We start from the raw sequence: 24964 nt of genomic DNA, 5'->3' as shown, positions 1-24964 counted from the left end.
TAAATTCATACTAAATGCATTTTGTTTGTGATAGTTCTAAATCGAAATTAAGGTTTGATTCTCCAAAATATGTACAAGGCAAAGAGCTCGATTACTCCGGCATGGATAAACATTTAACGTGATTGTGGATACTGATATATATATAGTTGCATTGAGGCATTGTCTGTGCTGTAGGTAATCTGTGTGTCCATATGGCAAAGAGACCATCGATGTTGTCTCGGTATATAAAAGGAATGGCAAGAGTGAAAGTGAAAGTGTTGATGTTCCATAAATTTGGGTTGGTCTGTTAGTCATGCTGTGTAGGCAATTTGTTGCGTGTATGCTTGTCTGCAATTTGTTACGTGTATGCTTGTCTGCAATTTGTTACGTGTATGCTTGTCTGCATGTTCTGGGGAGCTGTGTTATAAGTTGTATGTTGTTTTAATAGACTAGTTGAACTCTTACAATTTTTATAGTGCTATCTCACTGCAGCATGTCGCTCTAGACACCGACCAAAACTCCACCCGGTCAAATTCTACAGACAACGAGTTACCTATTAGTCCCAATTCTTTTATGCTGAACGCTAATGTGTGAATGATTTAGAAAATATACAAAGGCAATTTCACTAAGTTTTTCCTCAGTCCATCTAAACATAAAAGACTCTAAAGACGAGTGTATTATTAGATACATTTAACGATGATCCCATGCAAATTTGTCAATGAATAAATGTTGAAATCAATAGAGAGAGAACGCCATATTGATTATGAAAACGTTCCATTACAATAACACTTTAATTGGAAATGATTCAGTACAAGTTGCGGAAGATAAAAATAAAAGACTCCAAATACACGTTTTTTGGTATTTATTATCATTAACGTATATTTAGATGTTACTACAGAAGTACATATTGTTAGAAAGCATCAGAAGAAGAAATAAAACAAACTTGTAACAGTTTTGTGTGGCAATGTTAACAATTTTCTCCAACAAACTTATCTCTAAATTCGTTGATGGAACCTTCTTGTACAATGTCATAACGCATGGTCATAATAAACGCTCATGAAAATTTGATACACTATAACAAACGAATGCAGTTGTTGAAAAATTATCGTATCAGCATCGAGAGGGCGATGCTACCCTTGTATCCATTCATTCCGTCTTTGCATATTACAGAGTTTGCTACCTTGTTGGTTGAAATCAATTGTGATATTATTTTGTGGGCGCAATTCATGTCGTCTTCTCTAAAAAGTATGACTTACGCTCGAAAACACATGACGTCACAATCAATACCTATCCGCAAGGGCAGATAACTCTGTAATATGCAAACACATAATATTATACAACAGATGAACCTCGTTAATGTAGTGTCTCATCAATCGAAAAGTTTGTTAAATATTTCACTGGTCTCGAGTACATTGTTCTCTGCATCGAGCATATTTTACATGAATAACTATAGATATGAACCCGACAGCCTCGCATTAACGAGGTATGACTGTAGTAATTTCGATAATCAATTATAGAATTATGATATACACAATGAGCACCTTACAATATCGTCGTTGGATTTGGCTGAACAAAATGAAAATAAACATAGATATAAGGTCCAATAGGAAAAGGCCGACGTTTCGAAGTCCTAATGATGGTCTTGTTTGAAAACAACGTGAAAATTCTCAGGTTTTAAATCATTAATAATAGACTCGTTTCGGTAACATATAAACATATTCGAAATGACGCGCAGATTGATGAATATCTTTGAAATATAATATGAACACTGATCAAAACACACATATTTAAATGATAATTAGACATTAATTAGACATTATTTGTGCATTGACTTTGATACTGCATTGCAGATACAATTATATTAATTAGCATAACATAGATCTAGAGGATATATAGCAATGGTATTGTAATTTGGCACAAGTAGTTCTATACAGATAGAAAACTAGATATCAGACAGAAATACTGTCAAGCTATATTTTTGTGACGACTCTATTTCGCGTTTTCATGCTGTAGTAGATCTCACAGCCTTCGATGTCGCTATTTAGATATATAAATCAAATGTACATGTCATTGAAACACTTTTGTGGTTATTGTTTTTTCTCGATTATTAATTAAACGCGAAATGTAATCGCACGTGGAAAAATACATTTGTGTACAGTATCTAGACATAATATTACCCTATATCCGAAAATTAAAGCCATTCGCAATAGTCCAGGCGACAGAAACGTTACACCTGGTGAACATTAAGGACGAAATGAACAATACACCCTATTAAAGACATATCATTACAAATTAACACTATAAAATCACATTGTAAAATTAACGGGAAATGCAACAATGAAATATTATTATAACAAAATATACGGTGGCCATATAAAGCAAAAAGTTTAATAATTCTGCTACTATATCAGTAAGCTATAGGTGTACATGGAGGTATTTTTTCTGTTTGACAAAATGTGTGAAGTAAAATGCATGTAGATTCGTCAGAAATTTAAAACATGGTACTATAGTAACTTAGTATAAAGTTAATAATCAAATCTTTTTTAGTGTCAAGTACCTAAAAAGACGACTACAATATATTAACTTTGTTTGAATAACAAAATAAAACCTTGTTTTTGGACATCTATGTCATTTACCAGCATTTGATATAAAGGATTCTTGCAGTTGGTTGAACGTATGTTTTGAAAAATCAATAATTTGTATTTGGTAGTACTGGCCATTAGATAATGCCTTCACAATACACGATACAGAAGTGTCGCATTGAATACATTTCAAAAAGAGTCATATTTCACATAACTATATGTCTATGGCACCATTTCGTCACACAATAAAATGTCATCAGTTACATATGTATGTACCAAGATATAAAGTTTGCTGATGTGTATAACAACAAAAGAATAAACATGACAGATTGTATCCATGGGAACCAAGTTGTTGGAATCCTTTCGTTGTGATATATATCTACATGTGAACTCATGTGACATATATTTAATATTACAGTTTTAATATCTGAAAATTGTTTTTGCAAACACTCTCACACTCTCACAACTTCTACAGCATAAAATGACTGCATATTGCAATGATATTACATCATCGTTTGCCATTGCGTGGCAGTTCATCTCGGTAAGATTAAAATAAAACCCTATTTCATTAATTTCTAATCTCACATAATACACTGCACTTATATTGAAACCATTGAGGACACGTGATATACATCTAATATGCACTGTAATTTAAACCAACTTCGCGGCGATTCAATATCGAGTCTTCATTCCTAAAAACGGTTTTACTGGGATTGTCGCTATCAAGGCTTATATTATTCTACTTATATTTGATATCTATAAGCGGCAATTTCTTTTCGCGATTTCTGATTGGTTTACGATATATCATGTTATTTACCACTAATTAAAAACTATGATTAGAAAAAGAGATACAGTTCACCAACTTCCTTTCGCTGCTATTAATTTCGCTATTTTCATTCCCAGAACAAGTTCATAAAGTCTAAAATTCGCGGATTGAAAAATCAAATGGAAATTCTTATCCATAAATATGATGTAGATCGTAATTAATGGAGATAACATTTCGCGGATTTACTTGGATCGCGAAATTCGCGAAAGTAAATCGTACGCAAAAGGAAGTTGGTGTACTGTAAATTAATGTACTAAATTAACAGGAAACATTTAAAAGATTAACATCAACATACAACTAGCACCATTTTGAAAACTACAAAAGTTGAACAGTATTCATTCTTGAAACAGAATCATTTCATCATTCAGAAAGGATATTCCAAATTACATCAATTCCATTCGATTAACAATTAGACCACAGGAGTTTATTGGACGATGTATTGGTCCATCCGGATTGTCTGTTTTCATATCCGCCGCTGTTTGAACTATTTACAGAACGAAGTTGATATCTAGGTTGCTCTCCAGAAAACAGCATATTTGAAAACACAATAATAAATTTAGTTTTCATCACATACACTTTCATAATCCACCACCTGAAATATGATAACAGCAAAAGTGCATTACTCCTCTTTTAATTCCATATACTAAATGACAACGGAATAATAAGTAAATCGACAATGGACATTCGGTCCTACTTCGCGCATGATTCCTCACACTCTTCCTTTGATAAGAAGTTGTTTCCGTTTCCTCGGCAGCCTCCATATATGAATTCCTCACACTCTTCCGTTTGGATGTTGTAAAAATATCTGCGCTTTCTCGATCTGCACGGTCCTGTTAATGGTTCCAATGTACACACTTCTCCCCCTTCCTTCAGATGAAATTTGTGTGATTTGTACTTAAGTGGTTTGATTTCGAAGTCGTTAATTTTGCCTTTCTTGCGATCTCTCAGTTCGGTAGCGTACATCATTTTTGTTTCCATTTCAAATGTTGTCTCCTTTTTTGGTTCCACCTCAAAGATCTCGGCAAAATCATCTACAATGTAAAACAGTAACGATTAGAATTATAATATCGCTTTGTGAATAAAAACCATCAGCATAAGCTTCGATACACAATTATGCACACTTATAACTGCATGATGTACGTTTAACCTATCAAACTATTGCGTACATTAGGCATGGCTCCAATAACGAACCTATCATCCTATTAACATTTTAACAATGATGAGATCACTTCAGCAGACCTATGCTGAAATCCATTAAGATAATTTTTTATCTTCGGACGACGCTTCCGACGAGGATACCAAAGATGCTTGATGATAACTTCAACTAAATAGCTAACAAAATGCAGAGTCGTAATTAAAGACTAAAACAATTATTTCGTTAAGATATCTTAGTATGTTGAACCGACCTTTGAAGCTCTTGGGTTCACCCATGTCCTCTAAGAAATCTGGGGAGCGGTTCTTTCGGAGAGGGAAATTTCTGTCGCTTCGGTTGTCAACTGACGGTGGAGCAACAGTTGATGTTGCTGCAATAATATAAATAATATTTTGTTATTAAGTGATAATACATCCATACCTGGTAAATATGTATGCACTTTCATGAGTTTCGATACTATTCATTCAGTTGTTCTTTTAAAGAAATTTGAGTTTGTTTGGTTAATACACTTTTAAATTACACAGGAAAGCAATTATAAGCGTTATAAAAACAATAAGCGAAACAATCTATCAATTAATCAAGTTTGCATTTGCTACATCAAACACACACATACATAAATGACTGAATCAAATTGGTGATTGATTCTATTTTTCTTTTGACAAGCTGACACATATATTCCTCACATTGGTAAGCAGTTATTTAACACAGCCAATAGAGTTACTTTATTGGTTATGTTTCATAACTGCTTGCCGTTTGCATTTGTAACATTTTTGGTAACCGCATACACTCACACATATAGTAATCTCTACTGAATACCAATGTGTTTCCGTGGCGACTTTAAATCTCGTTATTACACACATGTGTACAACGATTTAATTACACAAATTATTGTAAGTGCTTGTTTAACATTTCAAAAACGATTGGTTCCGCGAATTCTAATGGCTTAATAGCTAAGCTAGGGAAAATATCTTTGTAATGGCTTAATAGCTAAGCTAGGGAAAATATCTTTGTTTATAGTAAATCAAGTCTAGTTCAATACATACGATGACACACTGGGTTATGACCAACAACATTATCCCAGCCTGCCATTTTCTTAAATGGGTTTGGTAAAGCCACACAGTAGATCTTCATCATCCCCGTCAGGTAATACCCGGGGTCGCATTGCACTATTATGTATGATCCCATCTCGTAATCCGTCCCTATGATGGAAGCGTGGTCAGGCGCCACGGGTGTGGGACAAAAGTAACGTTCCTCATCTGAATTATAGACATATTATAGACATATGTCAAGCAACATAGTAAACCAAAGTTAGACTTATGGAATTATACTGAATGGGTCGGGGTGTTTCGCGGGTAAAACATTTCCAAGTGAATTAATGTTGCTTGCGAAATCGACATGCTCGATATTAAAGACAACATCACAATGTATATTCCCTTGTTTAATCTGAATGCTCCTGAGGAGACATTCTTCTTTAAATTTTCTATATACATCATCGTACAATGCGTCACATTGGTGAAGTCTAACATTTTAAACTAACTAGAGCTGCCCTGACAATCCCGTTGACGTTGTAGCTGGATTCTTATGTAAATCATATTTTTTATTTTTAAACACCTATGTTAGCAGTTTTTTCCTATGTAAATCACTCCATATCCACATTTCATGGCAGTTTTACTGACAGATACGACAGCTCCTTTTTGGTAAGAAGAGATAATAAAGTTATTGCGCGTAATCGTAACAGGTCCGACGGTGTTACGGACGTAGACAGTGTGATGGTTGACATTTTAACGACTCCAATCACAAAGTTATACGGCTACGTCTGGCCCAGTTCAGCACTGGTCTTCAACAATACCTAGGTGTATCGTTCATTTGGGACATTATCACTTATAACCATTCAGTGGCTAGAAATAGTCGTCGTTCGCCGATGGAACTTTACAATGAAATTACGTTTTTATACTAGAAAGCAACTTAACAATAATGAAAAAATTTACACAACGAAAATTTGATGTTGCAGGTTTACAGTATATCAAATGTTGATAAATGGAAGTCGAATTTTGCAAAGAACAAAGATTTGAAACGAAACATGGAAAAATTACACACTGATGAAAATTTATGATGAGGCGAAGAGAGTCGTATTACAATATCATTTGCTACGTTTTTTCAAAAACTCGTCTAATTGAATATGTTAATATATTCATTCGTGTGATCACCAACGCGTTGTTGTACGTGGTACGGCACCGTACTGCACGTTGTCTGCTTTTTATCATGTATATGAATGAATACACCTTATAATAATTTTTTGAGGAAAATGTCTAATATCTGTATTGTATTATTAATTTTTCATAACATGCCATTTGATTCTCCATTTCTTTTTTTTTCGTTATGTCATCTACAAAAAATGTACTTCAGATGCCACGAGTTGTAAAATAATGATTAACTGATGGACGTCTTAACAATGTCCTCATATATGTCGTCTTGAAGCATCAGGAAACCCATTAGCACACTGTATTATGCAACGAGACCAATATTCTAAACGGTTTTCTCTTTCCATTTAATACCTGCCAACTCAGCCTAATTGAAAAGCACATTGATATATGGTTGCAGAACCTCATGCTGTCAAATTTATCAATAAGATATTAAAATTATTGAATTTGATATTAATAAATCTGAGTACGAATAACTCATTTACAAATAATATTTAATACAGTCAATTTATAAGGAGGGCGATTTGCAAGTTGAGACGATAGTTTGTAAAAAGCAGAATAGTTATAGGATATATGGGTGGGCCAAAGAACAGTTGAATGTTTATATGTACTTGTTATATCATTAGAATAATCGACCATTAATGGTTAGACCAAGTTTTCTATATCGTATGCTACTATAGACCGGGTCATGCACTAGGTGACCCACTCATTCCTGAATAGCCTGCTGTTTAATGAGTGACACCTAGATGTATTATATGTTTGCTTTCCTGAATATCTCGCGGTATTCAAAAATGAGATGGGCGTTCATATTTATTTTTTGACAAAACATAATGGGGCACTTTAGTCAATTGATTTTCTTTAGCTTTTCATACTAATGTGTCTAGAGCGAGCTTAGACTATACCACCGGCAGTTAACACCACTTCACTGGAACCACAATAACTATTTTATACAAGATTAGAAAACCCAAAATCTAGCACCAGCATCAATTACCAAACAGCTTCGAATTCTGGATTATTGCAAATTAATACATTTAATAGCTAGTTTTCTTTTACTGTCTTTCGTGCCGACAAAACTTCCGTTGACATACATTAGAGCAAAACCTTCAACTTTTGTCTAGGAGAGAACTAAAATAGACATTGCCTGCTGTTTGATCCGTTTTAGCTTTTAAAATAAAATTTAATGACATTGAAAATATAAATACATCTTTCTTTATGACTTTGAGCAAGTCCATCCATGAGCCCAACCAAAGAAATGTGCAATAAGGTAAGATAAGTATGTTTAGAATATTTGAAACACAAACAAGAGGAATGAGCTAAATCTTCTAAAGTAACATATGAACAGAATTGCAAGAGCTTATGATCAAAAACAATAAAATAATAAAAAAATGCAAATTATTCCTTCAAACAAAAGTTAACACAATTGCATAGCGGAGGATGATTTTAAAAGATAATTATTTACGCCTTTATTATGTTTTAAGTGCATGCATTTTGTAAAATAAAATGAAGTAGCAGTTGTTGCATTTATTTAGTCCCAAAGTCCCAAAGGTATCCGTTTGTTTGTCTTGTGTAAATAAATTCTGAGCGCAAAGGATTACTAAGATCCATCGATTGTTTTCTTATTGCCAGATATAAGTACTTTGATTAATCCTTATTTGTAAATCTGATAAAATTTGTATATAGGTACCAATATCTTACACGGTGTTTCTATTTGTGTTTATTTGATTTTTTTATTCCTGGTGTATCATCGTAAGAAATCGGAACACGATCCATCGGTGAATATCTCAGGCAGTATGTAACGGCAGGTAGCGGTCGGGCATAAACCGGTACAGAGAGTCAAGCCCGATTCAAGTGTCCAATGTTCAAGGTACCTGAACTGCAATTACATTTTTGTTTTCACTGTCGCCGACTTGGGCAGATATCACGATCCGGTACATGGATTTCAAATTTCACGAATGATAAACTTTTTGTGTTGCAGTTCAATCGCGCCAAGTGTAACGTGATAACAAGGGTGTTCTTTGAAGATAATTTAATCAGTAATTTTCGCCGATTCAGTACCAACACGGACAAACAGAGTATCTTGAGCCACAAGGCACCATTAGACGTAGACACAACAAAAACCTTCCCGACTTGAAATCGGATCGGGCAGATCTGGGACCGGACTCTATAGGTATATACGACCAGTGCCAGTCACAGAGAAATCATCCCACGTCTCCGAGACCCTCCTGACCAAAAGAAATACTCACATTCTTCACAAAGATTTACATTGACAATGGGGTATTAGTTATATACAGTAAAAAGTGTTGATCGTTCAATTACGGTGAGTGTTAAGTCAATACCGCTCCGTGTTAGATAGTGGTAGACACCACCTGTTGATGGGAGCGCCTCTACCTGACCTCATAAATAATTTAAATTTATTTTCGTACGATTCCGACACCAGCTTGTACTCATTTTCTTTTGTAAAACGATACATTGTCACCTGTTAGTTGAAAAGTTTGTGATTTAAAAGGCACAATTTCCAATTTACTTTTATGAATTGTTTCTATAACTAAAAGATTAATCTAAAATAAAGGATATATATCCTGGATTCAATGTACACGAAACATTCAGAGCATAATTTCACGTCATCGAAATATTATTTTTATTAACGACAGTCTTTAAACCTTCAACTTTTCTCTATATATGTACATAGTGTGGTTTGAATTTTAATTCTTTGAATGATTTTTGTATGTAATGGAACCTAGTCTCGTTTCAACACCTCCTGAAATAGCAACAACCACGATCTCTCCAGATAAGGAGGTAGCATTTTAATGTAAAATGTAGTCGTCTCTGTTTGAAAGAAACGGAATTTATGCGCAAATGCGATTTGGACGAGTTAGGACTAAGGTATACAACAAATTCAATTATCAGCGTAGTCATATCTAGTGCAGTACTTCCGGCATAAAATTCACTGAAATAATATCCTCACTAAAACCATATGTTTAGAGTACAGTAGTAACAGTCAGTGTTGACAGGGACATATTCTCTCACAGAACCAAACCAATACTATTATGGTTTGACACCAGGTATTCCTTAATAGTTGTCGGACATCCAATAGTAAATTAAGCCATGCTAATGTGTACTGAAAATAACAAGTTACACTACTTGTGTGGGAAACTAATGTGCAATTTCATTTTAACCATTATTTCATCGACCATCCTAAACCCAATGTTCTTATCAATTAGAAGTAACTATAAAGTATATATACTACTATCAGTTGTCTAATGTTCCACAAATCAGTCAGGATAAGGAGGTATTCTAGTAAGTTTGGGAATTAGTAACAAAATGGCAATACCATCAATCTTTTTATATGAGTTGAAATCAATCATGATTTTCTGTGCATGCGAAGAAATTTTTAACTTTGCAACTCTCTAGCTAAACACACTTCCAAATAAATAAACTTCAACCGTTGTTATAAGGGACATCTTTACGAGTTGTTACTTCACGCGCCACAAAGTTATTCAAACCATTGTATTCATGGGTTAAGTACAAAAAGCTTGCAGTAAGTGTTGCAAGCAACACACGTCCCATGCTGTCAAATATATATTTCTAATCTATGGGCAGTTATTATTACTAAGTTATGTTATCATTGAATGAAGTTTGAACAAATTCTGTCTCAAGTTATGCTCCGATAACGAAAATTGAAAATTTGTGAAACAAACTATTTTTTTTAGTAACAGTGACCTTTTGACCCCAAATTTAATCCCAAGCTATGTTATCCCCTATGTGACCTTTGTATGAAATTTGAACAAATTTCATTGTGTTCTCAACCTATCATCCAGAAACTAAAATTTGTGAAACAATCTATTTTAGTAACAGTGACCTTTGTAGTTGACCTTTTGACCCCACATCTAATCCAAAACTTATTTTCTCATATGCTACCACTGTTTAAAGTTTGGTCAAAATCCGTTGATTTTTTTTCTCAAGTTATCGTCTTGAAACGACATCCGGACAGACAGACAAACGGGAACAGAGTCCACTCCGGTTTCACCGGCAGGAGACTAATAACGTCATCTTATCATTTTACAATGACCAACTACATCAATGTGTACACTTATGGAAAATATAACCAATTATGAAAGACTGAGCTCAGGACCGGAAAGTAAACAGCACCGGACCGGTAATTACTTCAACAAACAAGAGGAGAAGGGTCGACTAGACTCCGATAGGTGCACGACTTGTCATTGTGGATTCACGTCAGGCTCCTACCTCCCTCCCAATATTTACTAGTGTTTTATATCAGCGAAATCAACCTTGTGCCACGTAACCGAAGATGGAATCATTAATGTTTCAAACTAAGACTTACATTTTCATATTAACATGCAAAGTGAACGGTACCAATTGGGATAATTCCAGACTTCTTGAATATCACTATACAAACACATGGTACCGTTATTAAGTATGCACCTACTGGTCACAGACGGTTCGGAAAACAGTGTCATCATGCTTTGAATGAAAATTAAACAAACGTTGAAAATGGAAAATTCACTGTATGCGTTGAATGTAATGTGCATTCTGGTGTGTTTAAATCAGATTCAATAATTGAACATATCTAAGACTCTTAAAGACATTGGTTATACGTAGACTGCATATAATATTGGTATCCGTCCAGAAATATTGATTGTCATTTAACTGCCGAGTGACATGATCCACGTCTACGTCTGAAGCATCCCCATAAAAAACAGTTTATCATATCTTATTATACGTATTTCAATCTGTCCATACTATTTGAATTCATAATTGATCTATATGCATTTAAAAAGGCTTGTTCCTAAATACCGAAATATGGAAAATCAAAAACAACTCATTGACAAAAGTATGACATTTTATTTTAACGTTTTATGGGTTTCTATAAAATTTATACCTTTGCTACTGGTATTGCGTGATTCGAAATCAAAACATTACACATTATGTCAAAGGCATTGCAGAGAATCTTCATACATTACGTGTATAGCTATCAACGATGTGAATTATATAATGAACTTCTCGGTAAGGAAAATAAAACTATTTAATACTAATAATAGTGGGACGTCATGGGATGGTAATGGAGTAATAAAGCATATTACAAAAGACTTAATAATAGTATTGTTAGTCTTATCTCTCTATTCAGTACAATTGAACTAGTGGTACCCGAATGCATATTTTGCACACTGAACACTTTGATCCCAACAGTCGGTACCAGTACCCGTTAACTGATAAAATCTCCGAATGGGTATTTTTAAATGCTGAACATATGGCTTTACATTGAACAGAATGGAAAGATTCATAAAAACAGATTAAAGTACAAAAGTACAAGAGATACCTTTGAGCTCGCATATGCACTATTCACATCTGCTAATTCGCTCAGTGTTTCACAAGTGGGGCGAACACTGACAATAACAACCATCGTTTTACATAACTGTAATACTTGCTTATTTTCGCATTAATCTGAATATGTACTGCGCGGAGACGAACCCGAAAACGGTAGAAGATATCGAAAAACATAAATGGCCATTTCATATGTATTTCTTTTTTTCTCTGGGTACAAAGGAAGGTATGTGGAATGGTGGCGATTGGGTGGCCCCGGATCAGAACGCGCGTGGCACAGCCTTATGCCTGATTAACTCTCTGTACGTACCGTCTACACCACATCTGTATGGTTAAGCAATGGTCACCATTTCTCATACCATGTAGAGACGCAGTTTCCCATATATTAAGTCTCGAGAATCTGCTAAATCAAAAGAGACAATAAATGACGCTTAACACAGCCAGGGTCATTGGTATCGGACACCCTGGTACCAAAACATCAAGGTTCGGCTGGTGACAGCCGAGTGACAATGCTGTGATACATAATCTACTTACAGGTGTAACATTTCTTACTTTCAACTGGTAATAAGCATTATATGCACCACCTTAGTTTTCAACATTTAAACTAAGAAAAGTTACGACCAACTAAGAGACGTTAATTGTTTGAAATATTATACGTTTTCAAACGAGCGTATGCTTCTCTAAAAAATTTCCATATAAACTTTCGGATAGCTTGTATGTGTAAAAGATAAATAACCAGGTGTGCTGTCAAGTTACAAGTGTGGGCTCCGTAGAATGAAAGGAGCCTGCTTTTAATATGTAATACAGTGTATTTCTTAAGAGCTGGGCGGAAAATATACGACCGAAAATGGTGTTTACAAATATTGACGCAAACAATGCATTTTACAGGAAATGGTGAAATGGGTAATGTGATAACCCCAATGAAACCATAACTATTTTTGTATTGTTTTATAGCGTTTAAAACAATATCCCATCTTAACATTTTCAATTCCTGATATTACCGTTATCATTGATCAAAACGATAAGTCTACTTTATTACAAAAAAATATAATGTAAAATTATCGACATAGTTCAAACATACGAACTAAGGAATCTAATAAGATTTAAAGATTATTTCCAATTTCAAAGCTAAGTTACGTTTATATAGATCTATATCGTTAAGTCGATTCTGTTTCTTTCAAACTAGTTTCCCAGAACCGATCACACTCTAAATCGACAAACGCATATAACTTTTTTATAATGATAACTCAAATGTTCACAACCGTTTTGATTTCGTGGTATCTAGGTTAGGTTCGTTTTGATAACTACAAAACAGTTTTTGAGCTGTAATAAAAAGATTCACAGTAAATTAATTTTAATTTTAGTTCAGTTAACGATACAGAAAACCTCTCAGTCGATAATAATGAACTACTTAACGGGGGTCAATACGAATGATCCATCCCGTGCCAGTCAAACGTTCGTACACAGCAGGATAGAAATCACAGCTTCAACACTAAAAGCCGTATCAAAACGGTAAATTATTTCCGGACGTACAATACAGGGCAAGGGACGCTCCATCAAATGATGTCACACAAAAGGAGGGAATGTCATAGTGTCTGGCTCATCTAGTGCGACACAAACATCAGGGTGCTGGGGTGTCATGTATACCAATGTGTATCAGACTGGAGCTAGTTAGAAATCATAATGTGCTATTGTGTAACGTAGATATATGTATTAGTATAAAGTGCCCTTTAAAGATCTGTCACAATCGACTGGGGTAGAGTTACTCGAACTGTATCGTACAAAACGTACGTGTGACACGGGAGCAGCAGGATTTGTCTAGAATAGTGATAGATCACTTTCCTCCCAGTAGAATGATTAAGCAGAAAAGTCCTGTCACATTTCAATCGCTCAAAAATGAAAGTGAACGAAGCAAATTATAAAATTCATCATAGATTTTATTCAATAAGAATGAAATATGATCACTATGACATTACAAAGTTTGTTTAATCATTTTTCATTCTGCATATCATCGTGCACGCTGTGGTGAACATATATGCAATTTTTCGTGCCGATTTTTTATACTTGGTACAGTCGTATTTTGCGTCATTTTACTTTTCATCAATAACTTACCCTTAGCAATGACCTATAAAATGTAAAGAGTAATACAAATGACCGACAAGCAAAATAAAATACATAATAAAGATGCTCCATGGGCGACACAGCATAAACTATACTAATCATTTGAACAATAAGTGATGTTTTATCGTGTATATGTGTGTTGAATAATTAAAACAAAAATACATAGAAAAAATGTTTTGTTTCGGTTCATGCGCAATCAGTCCTTTATTCTATATAAGACATAGCACCGTGGAATTCTTTCGAGACGCTAGATTTTTTTTTTATAAAATTAAAATTAAACCAGAAACTTTTTAATTGTGGTAATGGGGTAAAGTAAGTATATTTTGAAACTGAAGAAAAATATTAATTTGTCTGTTTTTTATGTGTGACAATCTTTAAGTGATTTGCATATTTTAGCATAGTATACTAGTAATACACTGTATTGATGCAGAAATTGCAAAAAATGAATATTTGGTGGTAGTACCGACTCACCTATTACTATTGAATTGCGACTCATATTACTATTATGAATATATGTAATATTCCAATATTTGTTTATCACCCTCCTAATATGGATTTATACGTTGTTATGATATATACATGCAGTTACTTTTACCTATATGCCGAAAGGCCTATGGAATAAAATGAATGAATGAAAAAATGAAAACCGACTCACCAACGCGATTATTAGCTCTTCATGCTATACATGTATCTACCTTGGCGTGACAAAAATGATCGACTGAACATTACAGGTGATAGGGCAATGACTTCTGCCGTTGTGAAAAATTATTGTTATATCCTTGAGAAATTTAAGGTGTCCATAACTGGCAAAAATGATTATTAATGAAACTGTAATATAAAACCTTGATTTAAGAAGAAAACCCTTGTGTTGAAAACTGTTACTTAAGGAGTCGCTTTATTTCTTTATTTTCGTGGACTTTGATATAAAAAATGTTATTGAAGTCCGAGTAGTCCAACCATGAACTATTAGTGTTATCTGATAAAATGATTTATATAGTTTAAAAGTATCACCCACTTCGAAGACAGATATGCTCCCCTAAACCTATCTCCGTACTGACAATGTACAGCTTTATATCTACATCTATCAGAAGTCGGTTCGTTCTATTGGTACAAGGTACTTCCTATGTCGCACCCTAAATATAAACTCTACAGACAATCTTCTCCTTTGCGATGAACCAGTCACTTAGTGTAGTACGGGAGTAACTTCGTTCATGGCCCTATAAAGACAGATGGTCTTGGTTGACTGAAATGAGACCTTTAATGTTATCCATTGATTGTGATAAACCTCGATACAACGTTCCATTTTAAGTGTCAGTGGTAAATTTTAGTGTTTAATAGGTATTTGGGGATTTAACACCTCACTAACGTCTGGCAATATATCCCTATAGGCTGGGGTGTCCTGTAGTCTGTGCCGTTATATAGAGATTGAACGCGCTGTAGAATATATCCAATTGCGTTCATACCACCTTTAACGCGATCAAAACACTGTTCAATCTATATATTTACATAAATAAGTCTATTTTTATATGTTCGTGATCAAATTTATAACGATGTTGGTTGCTAAGCTGGATAAATGCGGTAGTCAGGGTCGCCATATATATTGTTCCGATTATTGACTGTTATAGCTGCAGTTTGATTTGAAATATAACAATGACAGCTTTCGATTATTTTAAAAATATGTTTTTTTCCAATTGGTCATGTATCAATAATGTCCATTTGGAATAAAATTGAGATAGCCGAGGCGGAACGACTACCGGTATGTATCGTTGTCAGGGTAGTGATGCGGTCCGAAGTGTAGCGAGCCGCCAAATTTGATTTTCAACCGAGGAAAGTTACTGTGCTATAGCCTAGGGGGTAAAGCTGATGATACTGTTTCGGATAGGCTACCTGTAATGTTGTTCTTTTTTTTTTCTTTTCTTTTTTTCTTTCTGGAAACCTGTATAGGACCTGTTTACCTATTTGTTCGCTTAGACGCTCACAGAATTGTTCTCCGACAATCCGACAATCAGATGTTCTGTACATTTAGTTGAGATGAGTGACATCCGGACGTAACTAGGCCTATGGAATTCCCCAAACACTCCTGAGGAAAGACCCCTCCCACTCGGTTGTAGCCCCGACCAGCGATTCATCTTATTGTTTATTACCGTTACAATGCGTGTACATATCTTATATTTTGATGTCAAAGACATATTTAATTGGATCTGATAAAAACACTTTATTGTTATTGGGAATTCGTCAACTTATGTCGCAAAATCTTATCGAGGCGTGAACTAGAAGTAGTCCGAACCTGCACTGCGTTTGTATTCATACATCATTGTGTTTACGCTAATTTGAACGCGACTCTACTCCCATTGACTACATAGGGGCATATGTAAGTATACATTTGTGTATATTTCCGTGATATTTCATTAAATCAATTTCATGAAAGCTAATTTCTAATATGATTTCATAGTATGTTTTAATGAGCATAAAAGAAAGCACTGTAGCGATTGTCTCAAAGATGTTTAACTTTCCAATGGCCAATCAACTCATCTAGTCTAAAATAAAAACTAATTTCACAATCCATGTAGCTGGCATAGAACTTCAGAAAGACTTAAGAACTTTTATGAACTTCTTCGTAATGATAAGCAAAAAACAATGTTGAACTTAAAAACGAAAGCAATTAAATGTCAACGGAATTGATGGGGAGGTGTAAAAAGATCAGAGGACCATGATTCGGCCTGTCTAAGAAAATAAAAGGAAATAAAAGGTTAAGTCATGTAATTGTTTCTTTTAAATCATTCATTAACAGAAGAAAGTAATAACTATGAAACGAAAGAATATTGAAAAGATATTCAACAGTTAATTTCTAGTCACAGATTCGAAAATCAAGTATTTCTACTCAGTAATTGATATTAGTCACAATAAGGTTCAAATAAAATATATAAATGAATAGGACCGGTCAATAAGTATTTAGTAATTACGTACCTCGCACTGCTGGACCAACAGCAGCCTGAAGTAGAGATGTGAATATGACAAGGAGGACAATCATGGTCCTACAAACACTAAGATACAACGGCAATATACTAGGTGTCTTTAGATTTATTAAAAGTACAAGAATGTCACATCGAGGACGAAATACTGATAAGTTAGACAAAGCATGACGTCACGGGAGACAACAGGTGGTAGAGGCTAGGTAAACAGGAGAACATGAGCTATGCCATTCGTAATCAGTTGTCATCTACACCCATGTAACTTTCAATAGCCACACCATCTACAACATGAGTTTTGAAAGAAGTCTCTCTAATTCCAAAATATGTTTTATCAATCTTGTCGTTTGGTCCCCGCATTTCGCTCCTAAACCATATCCTGCCACTGTAAAGAGACAGCATGTAAACCCTTTAAACCTTACTACTCCCGGTGTAATCAGATATTACATTGGTTATATAATTAAATTGCAATAATTCTGGCTACGATATCTTTATTTTATTCTCTAGTAGTTCATAAATACTTTAAAACAGTGGAGAAAGAATTAGAACATACTAAACTTACATTGCCCTTATAAAGTGTTCCTATAATGAAGGCTAAAATGTAAAAAATAGTACTCTAGAGAAATACTAAGGACACATCTACAGACAATATGTCGGTATATGGACGTTAAGTAATCGATACCATTCAGCTAATTTACGACAATTCAAAGCACACGTCGTGTGTGCATTAATTTCCGGATATACAAATATGCATGTGTTGATAATGCCCCAAAGAGGACAAAGTGTTTCTATTAAGGTTGACATCAGTCAGCTTTCATTTAGTGTTTTCGTCAACGTCGCAGATAGTTAAAGTGAAATACGTTTTAGTCTGTGTGTTCTGCTTTACCTTTTAGAACCTACAAGTAATGAATAGACAGATTGAACTATTTAATTTATCGTCATAGATGTAAACCATAATGACTAAAAATGGTATCGAAAAATGGTTTCAAAATAGATCGAAATAACAAATTTACTATGTACGTTTAATTCCATTTGCATGTTTTTTTTTTATATCTTGGCATTTACCTAAGTCCAAATATATTTCTTATCTTGTTATCATCTTAAATATGCTTCACTAATTTGCCCGTTAATACACTGATAGCATTGGTGGTATTGATAACCTAGATTCGCTGATACATCTCATCGAAATTAAAATGGACGTATGATGTACACTAGGTATCTTAGTTTGACAAAACCCTACTTCTATTACTGTCCGTATATATCTATACTGGTAGTGTTATTCACTGATTAATGTTTACGTAGAATCCTTTTGCTAATATAATAAGACTCCTCTCCGGTTGTACGGAGACGGCTTAGTGACAGCTCATTGCACAACGGGTGTTGACTGCGACTGATTGACCACAATGCCTTCATACACTTTCCCATTAGTATGTAGTGTTGCAACTTGAGCAGTAGATTGTTGCATCTGGTAAATGGTTTCAACTCACATTGGAGTATGAATTGGAGTAAGGTCCAGTGTGGTACAGCGTTTCAAAAATCAATTACCGTTTTAAAACACATAATCGTCGCTTTTCTAGCAGCCCCGCCCACTTTTTAATGTGACCATAGGACTACGTTGGATGTTCTGTAAACTTATCGGGTGTGCTCCGTCAACTCTGGGGATTATGTCAACAGTGCCTAAGTATAACTTCCAACATCAAGTTATATTTCAATAAACCTGCGTCCTTTTCAAGTGAAGACATCGCGATCAAGTGAAAACCTCTCAAAGCCCTCTTTATCAAAGTTTTAATTTACTATGACATGTAGCTAGGCAAAAGTACGACAGTGTTGATATAGGGAAGCTTGCACTACCACCCATCGAAACCTTCACGACTGTTATGTTTATTTTATATATATCACTAGTATTTTCCTATAATCAATCAGTATTTAAAATCATATTCTCGTTCGAATGTACGTGAATTGATTTTCTGTCAATTTTACTATCAACAAGTTGAGTACAGAATCAATTTGATTAATTGCTCAATTTTGAATATCTTGATTTTTTCATAGGGGCATAAAATATAATCAATGGCAAAGCATATAAATAAGAATACCTTATACGGTATTAGCAGTCAATCGATAATAATCAAAGTGACATTCTTATTTAAGATCTTATTAACGATAGTTCATTTTATTTCGCACAAAATGTGAAGAGATGACTTTTTATAAGGTACCGCGATAAACACACGTGTGGAGTGTATATGTTCGTATATGATTATCTTTACTACAGCGTGAGATATTCACAACAGAATTGTCGCTCTCTCTATTTGCCTAGGTACAATACTTCGCCGCACCATGACCAGCAGCTTTGCTGACAAGAGATACTGATATAACCGGTACAAGGTCTAGTTCTCAATCACCTTCATTTGTGTGCTCACGACACGTGTGCAATGTGAACGATAAAGCTAGTCTTGAAAACCTTACACCACTATACAGTGTACATTCATATGTTTTATCAGTATAAATAGTTGTGTTAAGACTTAATTGATAAAAAATGATACGGAAGCCCGGGGAGTCTGGGTGTCAGATTTGAATGGCTATTCTATATGTATGGGTATCATGTTTTAATGAGTATTTCATATGTAAGTGTCAGCGATTGTGATAATTTTAGCAGTAAACTAGTTATGAGACACGCTGCAATTACCGAGTTCTCTACAACATGTTTGATCTGAACTAATAACAATCATTTATAACAGACTGATTTACAAACACCTTAACCGAAGATGTGACTTCTTCGTTAAAAGTAGTTTTGGAACAATAGCATACATGTAAATGAAAAGATTGTTCATACTACACTATACAGAAATTCAAATAAACATTGCTTTATCAAAGGAGTAATGTAATATCAAATAGTACAATAATTGTGTTTGACTGTAGTTTTGAAGTATTGTCATGATAAGTTACCACAAACACGTGTTCAAGTTACGCTTACAGGAATTTATACGATATATAAAAGCTCGTTCTTTATCAATCTTTACCCATTGCATACAACAAATCAACGATACACTTATACATGATATTCTGTGTCTTCATTATTTTCACCATAGGGGCGAATTCCGGACATAAATTCGCGATTAAATGCTGAAGCTGATAAGTATGCATTCAAATATACAATGTGACTTTGATTTTGTTTTGTTTTGTTTTTTGTTTTAAACGAAATATCTGAATACGCGTTCGAACTTTGCATATGATTAAGACTCTTCTCTCGTCACTTTCAGATCTAATAAGCTATTTAACTTTTTATTGGTATCAGTAATTACATCACCAAATATCTTTATTCAAATATTCTTCCTTTCACTACTGTTTTTTTCTTCTTTTCACTTCAACCCTTTCATTAGCAATTACTTCATACAAATATTCTTCTTTTCATTATTCTCTTTTTTCACTTTCACTCATGTTTTCTCTCTCGCGTTTATATCCAGAGTTCATACCTACTCATACATAAACACATACTCCCATGCTTAACACCTTACATACAATATTTCCACCATTTTTTATCGTTTTTCTTTCTTTTTTGTTTTTGTTTTTTTCTCCTCATTTATCCCCCTTTTGTATTGTTAAATGTTTCGATGTGTTGACCTTGAAAATTTGCTTTTCTGTCTTTAGTCTCTTTTCATCATAGTGCTTTTCGTCGTTCTTTTATTTCATTTCTATGTGACCTTTTAGTACAATGTAGCCAATGGTGGATCTTGCCATATTCGGCTAATATAATATGAAAAGTATGATTAACGAGTTAAGAAAAGCATCCAGTAAAAATGATGGGCGAAGTGCAAGAGTGATTGGACGATCCCCTACCGACAGATTGCACTTCCCCCAACATTCTACTCATGGCATATACGCGTTCGAACTTTCTCTCTAAATTACGCGAAAATTTGTATCTCTGGAAATTAAAGTGGTTTACAGTACCGAGGTATTTCAACCATGTTAATTATATTATAAAAATATAACTGAACTCTATTGTTATTCTTTAACTATACTGAAGAACTAAATCAGAATTCGGCTTCAATAAGCGTGTTAATGACAACATTGATGATTCTTTAATTCAGTTAATCAAAGGAAGGTCCAACTCAATGATAAGACTTTAAAGATATCGTTTAGGTCATTTTTCAATTTACAATGACATGGCCACATTCATGAGATAATATCAATCATGAGTTGGATTACATAAGCACATTAAATCAAGTTTTGTTCAATAAGAGCAATATAAAGACGTTATTAGCGAGACAAAAAATAACGAAATACTTCCGGACCGATTACCACTAAAATAAGATAATCATTAGACTGTTGGTGATAACAAAATCCAGGATATTCTGTTGAATTATTGATGAGTTATACTATATATGTATGTAATATATCTGGAACATTTTTGTTTGTTATATTAAAACACATGCATTTACAAAAAACAATGGTACATGTATAGGCTATATCATCAGTAATTATAAACATACACACATCTGATAAGCATGACGTTTATTCATTTCTGTCAATTTATTGAAGAGATCGGACGTTTTATTCCCCATAAATTGAATGGATACGAACTAAGACGTATGAAAGGACAAGAAATTTCAACATGGAAGTGGTACTTTTACCCAGTTAAGCCACAGGAATACATTATACGGTTACCCATACGGCTGTAATCGAATTGACTTTTGCATGCCGGAGAGCATGACATCTCCACAACAAATACTTCTGGGATAACAATGAAATCATACTCCTGACTTGACGTGAATTACTCGAATGCAGGTTATTAAAGGGACAATTCAGGCTAAAAGAACATTAAAATTTGTACATATATAGGAAAAAACCAGTTCTAATGGAAATTAGATCAGTTGGTTTTACGGTAATATGCCAGAAAAGCCCATGTGGTGAAATGCGTGTGGAGTGTTCAAACTCGCTCGCTGTCGCCATTACACATTGTGGTCGAACTTCTTGTATGCCGAACCCTGTCCTTGCTCGTAGAGTAATACTACTTTTGTCTAGAACTGCTCAAATCGCTCTGACAATAGTGTGTTTACCTTATTAGGTGAATTGGCTCGTCTAAAAAATCCTTTTATCACCTCCTCAGTGGTTATGCAGTTCATTTGTTAAACGTGCGTGACGTTGGCTCGGGTATAGATGCGAACATATTTTACCTGCTGAATCGTATTGATCAACGATTTATAATTACAACGGTATAGATTAAAATACTTAACAATGACGTGGCATTTGTCAATATTTTATGTTATATGTTTTATAAGAAATGTAGAACAATACATTTATGCCATATTTTGCTTCTTGGTTATGTAAAAGAATTAGCGTGAGTGAATTGTCCCTTTAATCAAACCAAGTAAATGGAAGATAATAATACATCATAGGCTTTTTACGGAGTCTACCACAATTAAATTGGTATATAAATAGGACCAGATGCTTCGAAGAATTCAAAGACAATACCAGCTATCACTTCGCTAATCTAAGTGTCTAATTAAATGATTGGGTGGTGACAATGTAATAAGTACCATATATCACTAAATGTTTTGCGTGGTTTTGGCTCTTCATGATTAAAGTGAGGAAAATGAGCTTGTCGTGTGCTTAAATTTGATCAATACAAGTACCAGAATTACCTATATGTTCGTTTGTGTTTTTGCAATTTGATCAATACATTGTTTTATTTTGGATGGAAATGCAATCAAGTGAATTACAATACATGGAAGTGCTCATGTGGGAGAGCAGTCTGTTAGAATATGAGAGTGATCCAACCCAATATATGATTATTATGGAGAGTCGCATGAGAGATATCTACTATCATGGTATATAGTCGTGTATAGCGATCTATACATTATTATCTTGTGAGAGCAATCTGCTACAATATACATTGTATCGTTTTTGTCTCACTCATGGTGCATTGCATAACACGTCTATCGCAGTTTACATTAACTAAAGGTAATACTAAACCCAGATTATTTGACAAAGCAACGCATGGCATCAACTAACCAAATTTCTGTTTTCAAAATTTACTTTACGACCATAATAAAGATATTAAAAGACCGATTTTTAGAGATAGGTTTGTTGAGTCGCGATGAGAGGTCACAGAGCCAATTTTCAATTGCCGTCAGTTTAACAGTCAATTGAAAAAATGGAGAAAAACTAAATCCGGGTGATATTCTGTTTCATTTAAATTTTGTAGTGTAGCGAGAGCGGAGACGGGTAGAGATGTCTCCGTATACACCACTCCCGTCACCGGGCGGACTGAATTGGTCATTAGCATTTTTCACTTTGTGGTTTTGCACAAAAACGTCCGGTTCGGCGCTGTGACATTGTAGTGGCTCCTTGTGGACCCTGGGATACCCTGACACAGGCTGTACATAGTTATCGAGTGTCCGGGCGCTAGCATGCTCTCACACTTTCTTCTTGATTTTTTGTACATATTTGGTCGATAATTTTGGTTGGAATGGGAGTGAAGACTGTTTGAGGCATCCTGAGAAACCCAGTTTCAAATATATATATCATTTAAGAGCTTGGGGTACTGAGGATGTATCTTAAGTTACTTCGTTAAAAAATTGATAATGAATCAGCAGATTCGGATGGTAAACCTAAATACATAATAGCAAAAGTTAATGGGCGCAAATTATCATCATCGATCATGTCTGTGCAACTTATCTACAATATATCTCCTAAAATATTCTGTATGTCATTATGGTGTTAGCTAACATGCAAATAATTTTTGTTTTGTTTGGAACAATGATACGGTGAAACCAAAATCCACCTACATCTACCTGGATAAATATTTGAATAACACTAACAAGACTGTCTTTATGACCTTAACCTTTCTCTGTGAATAATAACAATTTATCGGTAGTATAAAGCCCTATCATTACATCTGTATTACATGTGTCATGTCTTTGAAACAGGTCATTGTGTCAAGTAGGCTTAACTAATGTCTTCGTCGTGTTAACACCAGTGATTAACCTTAGATCCCCAATACAAATGCGCTGAACCGTTCAATTTCTCAGTGATTTCCTTCCGGATGGACGAATTCAATTACGTGGGTAAGTATCAAAAAATTAAAATAACATTTGAAACATTAGCTTTCGGTAGTCTATTTTTTTTTCTCACATAGTTCGTGTAAATAGCTACATACCAATCGAAAGTAATGGGTTTCATAATGGGCCAACAACAATAGCTTTGGAGCGGTTTCCCTTGTAATGCGACAGCAAATCCAGCACATGAGTAAGCGATTCGGCAAATCATTATTTTATATCTAATATGGTCCACAATTCATGACCATAAATCTATACATTTTCTTTCCGTTTTAAAAACACATTATCACTTTTGTACAATACATGATAACAAATATTTCAAACCCAAGTCTGATAGTAATGGAAATTGTCGAATGTATCAACGGTTTCAAGTTGTTTACGTTTGCTTACTCAATAACAAAATAACATTTATCATCAATTAACCGTATTCTCAGACTCTGTGTGTCTTTAATAAGAATGAACATGCAAGAATATGACCGAAAAAATCAGCAAAAACTTATAAAATAAAGAGAAACTGGACCAGCAAACAAGTGATACAATGTATCATGTTTTAGGATTAGAGGATAGGGATGATTTATATAATTTTCTCTTGAAATGTGGCAAAAGCGCATTATTCTACGCTTTGTTTTATTATCAATGCAACAAAGCACCCACAACTGATTATCATATTTGATATTAACTGCTCCATTATATATATATATATATATATATATTTTTACATATTACGAGTATTTT

At 34.4% G+C, this 24964-nt stretch overlaps 1 protein-coding gene across 2 annotated transcripts in view; it reads right to left on the bottom strand.

Annotated features, from left to right (window-relative positions):
- Window positions 1-826: 826 nt before the first annotated feature.
- The window catches only part of LOC138327653 (uncharacterized), a 29871-nt gene continuing 5733 nt past the window's right edge, over window positions 827-24964 (bottom strand). The window contains exons 1-4 of one of the 2 annotated variants that reach the window (XM_069273930.1): window positions 17173-17327; window positions 5584-5796; window positions 4794-4910; window positions 827-4418 (exon numbers count right to left, since the gene is read on the bottom strand). In XM_069273930.1, the coding sequence (XP_069130031.1) occupies window positions 4078-4418; window positions 4794-4910; window positions 5584-5796; window positions 17173-17236 (735 nt within the window). In that variant the 5' untranslated portion in view covers window positions 17237-17327 and the 3' untranslated portion in view covers window positions 827-4077. Of the gene's footprint in view, window positions 4419-4793; window positions 4911-5583; window positions 5797-17172; window positions 17328-24964 lie in introns of those variants that run through there. The other variant, XM_069273931.1, reaches the window with a different exon arrangement.

The sequence above is a fragment of the Argopecten irradians genome, chromosome 7 (assembly GCF_041381155.1).
Source record: "Argopecten irradians isolate NY chromosome 7, Ai_NY, whole genome shotgun sequence".
In the NCBI taxonomy this organism is placed as follows: Eukaryota; Metazoa; Mollusca; class Bivalvia; order Pectinida; family Pectinidae; genus Argopecten; species Argopecten irradians.
The sequence above is the reverse complement of the archived record's forward strand: the minus strand, read 5'-3'. Positions and strand labels throughout refer to the sequence as shown.